This window comes from Anoplopoma fimbria, chromosome 15, assembly GCF_027596085.1.
Source record: "Anoplopoma fimbria isolate UVic2021 breed Golden Eagle Sablefish chromosome 15, Afim_UVic_2022, whole genome shotgun sequence".
NCBI lineage: Eukaryota > Metazoa > Chordata > Actinopteri > Perciformes > Anoplopomatidae > Anoplopoma > Anoplopoma fimbria.
The window spans coordinates 2,637,518-2,640,140 of NC_072463.1; the positions used below are offsets into that span (position 1 = coordinate 2,637,518).

Here is a 2,623-nt window from a genome sequence, read left to right on the forward strand (position 1 = left end):
TTTTTCCAGAGACCTGTCCATTCTCAGTTTCTCTGCAGTTTCACACTGACCACATTTCCATAACAATTGTCCAAGCTAAGCTCATGACTACGAGGCCTAAACTTAGAAGAATAAACCTTTTTCTATTTTTTTTCCAAAATACATCCATCCTTGTTATTTCTGAACCCACTTATCCACTTGTAATAGATACAGTGATAGTACAAGCTAAAAAAAAACATTAGTAAAACTGTCTTCTCCTAAAAAATATTCAAATGTTATTCTACTCAGCATGGTTAACAGGACAGATGATGAGAGGGGCAGAGTTTTTACCACCCTGATTGTTATAGGGAGAGAAGAGAGGGAGGAGTTTGTCAGTGAAGGAGCAGCCAGTATAGGCGTAGATAAGACTCGCTGCATCAACGTCATAAAAGGAGACCAGACCCTCCTCATAATCTACAAACACCCCAACCTTCTCAGGCTGAGACTCCACAGAGACAGAGACAAGGGTCTCAGTAAGAGAACTGAAGACTTTTTCATTATTACACCATAGTGTCCAGTAACCATTCTTAGAGCTCAAATGGAATCGCCCCTTCCTATTGGCTGACTCTCCTGCTACTCCTAAAACCCAATCAGTCTTCCCTTTAACCTGAACCTCAAAGTAAAATCTTCCTGTAGAAACAGACTGCTTCCCTAAGACACAGATACAAGTAGAAAATTTCTTTGGGTTATCTGGTAGATTCTTCTCTACAAGACCGTGATGAACTTGTTTCCCATCTTCAGACAGGATGAGCCAGGGATTTGCTGTATCAGGATCCAGAGTGACGTCCACTGCAAACTGCTGGACGGTCTTCAGCTCAAACTCTGTGAGCAGCTTATTCGTCTCATTTTTGAGCATCTCCAGCAACTGAGCCAAAGTTCTGCTGTTCCCCTCATATGAAGCTGGACCGACTCTGACTTCTGTCCAGTTCTTTGTGGGTGGAGCAGCATTCGGGGACTTGAAGTTCTCGAGGAGGTAAAGGTGGTCTCCTGAGTGTGAGAGCTGCTTCAGCTCAGCACTCCTCTTCTTCAGCTCAGAGATTTCCTGGTTCAGCTCTTTGATGAAGCCTTCAGCCCGTTTCGCTGTCGCTCTGTGGTCCTCTTCAATCGTCTTGATGACTTTGTCCTGGTTTCTCTGAATAGCCTCCTTCAGCTTGATGAAGAGAGAGTTTCTGTCTTCTATCTCTCTCTTTGCATTTTCCCTGCTGACCTTGACTGAACGTTTGAACTCTTGAATCTTAAGTCGTCTTTCCTGGATCGTCTGCTGAATTTCAGCTTCTGTCTTCTCAACCTCGACCTTCTGTCTTTGGTATTCTTCTTTCAGAGGAACAACATCATGTGACTTGTGGTCTAGAACAGTGCAGAGCATGCAGACACACATCTGGTCGGTCTCACAGAACAGCTCCAGAGGTTTATCGTGCTTCGTACACATCCTGCCTTTTAGATCCTCCACAGGGTCGATCAGCTGATGTCTTTTCAGGCCTGGCGTTGTCAGGTGAGGCTCCAGGTGAGTCTCACAGTAGGAGACCAGACACACCAGGCAGGACTTCAGGGCCTTCAGTTTGGTTCCAGTGCAGACGTCACAGGGAACGTCTCCTGGTTGGGCAACTTGTTGCTTTGAGCTGCTGCTGCTGGCTTTCTTTTGAGCCGACTGTCTAAAGTGAGCAACCATCTCAGAGACAAAAGTATTCACCTGCAGCTCAGGTCTGGTGTAGAACATCATTTTACAGTTGGGACACTTGTAAGGCACATTAATATCCCAGTGTTTAGTGATGCATTCTTTACAGAAGTTGTGTCCACATGGTGTACTGACTGGATCAGTGAACACATCCAGACAGATGGAGCACAGAAACTGGTTTTCACAGAGCGAAGTGCCGTCAGCAGACATGTCTACACAATGAGAACAAAAGTGAAAGTGTGAAAAAGAGAAACTAAAATGACAACATTCTTTATCATTTGTTTTAAAAATGTAAAACTAAATGTATTACAATGTTAGGAGGCAATTCTGTTTTATAGAGCTACATTGCACCTAAATACAATTTTAGTTTCACAAGTTTAAAACTTAGAAATGTCTCACCCTGTATGTGAGCTCAGCTAAAGCTCAGTGTGTGTTAATGCCGGTAGTTTGAACACCGACTATATCATCATCTGTACTCACCAGCGTGCAGAGACTCGGCTGTGTAGTTTAGAAAAGACACCGTGAACTTGTTTTACCGGGAGATTTCTTTCCAGAGAAACACAAAGACGCGTCTCAACAGCAGACCTCCGGGTGCTTTATCTAACTGAGTCTGACGTTGACAACTCACCTGCTGTTGCTCCGCCTCTTAATTTAGCTCTTAAGGTGACACAATACATTCAATAGGGAGCTAAATACATCCCCACATTATCTGTGATGCATTACTTTGAGGTCATTTGATTAATTGCAAGTATTTTTGGTAATATGCACAATAAAAGCACAATACAAATTAAAAAAGTAAGAAAAAAAAGATGTAGGTCTATTTTGCTTTCATCACACTTCCTTCTTTCAGACTACTGGAAAGAAAACATCCCAAATGCACATTTTGTTAGTATTTTACTACTTTGTCTAACTTTATCAAAAGTTACCATT

General features: G+C 42.7%; 1 protein-coding gene across 1 annotated transcript; it reads right to left on the reverse strand.

Annotated features, from left to right (window-relative positions):
* Positions 1–259: 259 nt before the first annotated feature.
* Positions 260–2,270, reverse strand: LOC129103940 (E3 ubiquitin-protein ligase TRIM21-like). The gene is made up of 2 exons (XM_054614588.1): positions 2,174–2,270; positions 260–1,905 (listed from the first exon to the last, which is right to left on the reverse strand). Exon 2 carries the CDS (start codon positions 1,901–1,903, stop codon positions 260–262), a length of 1,644 nt encoding a protein of 547 aa, XP_054470563.1. The 5' UTR covers positions 1,904–1,905; positions 2,174–2,270.
* Positions 2,271–2,623: the final 353 nt, after the last annotated feature.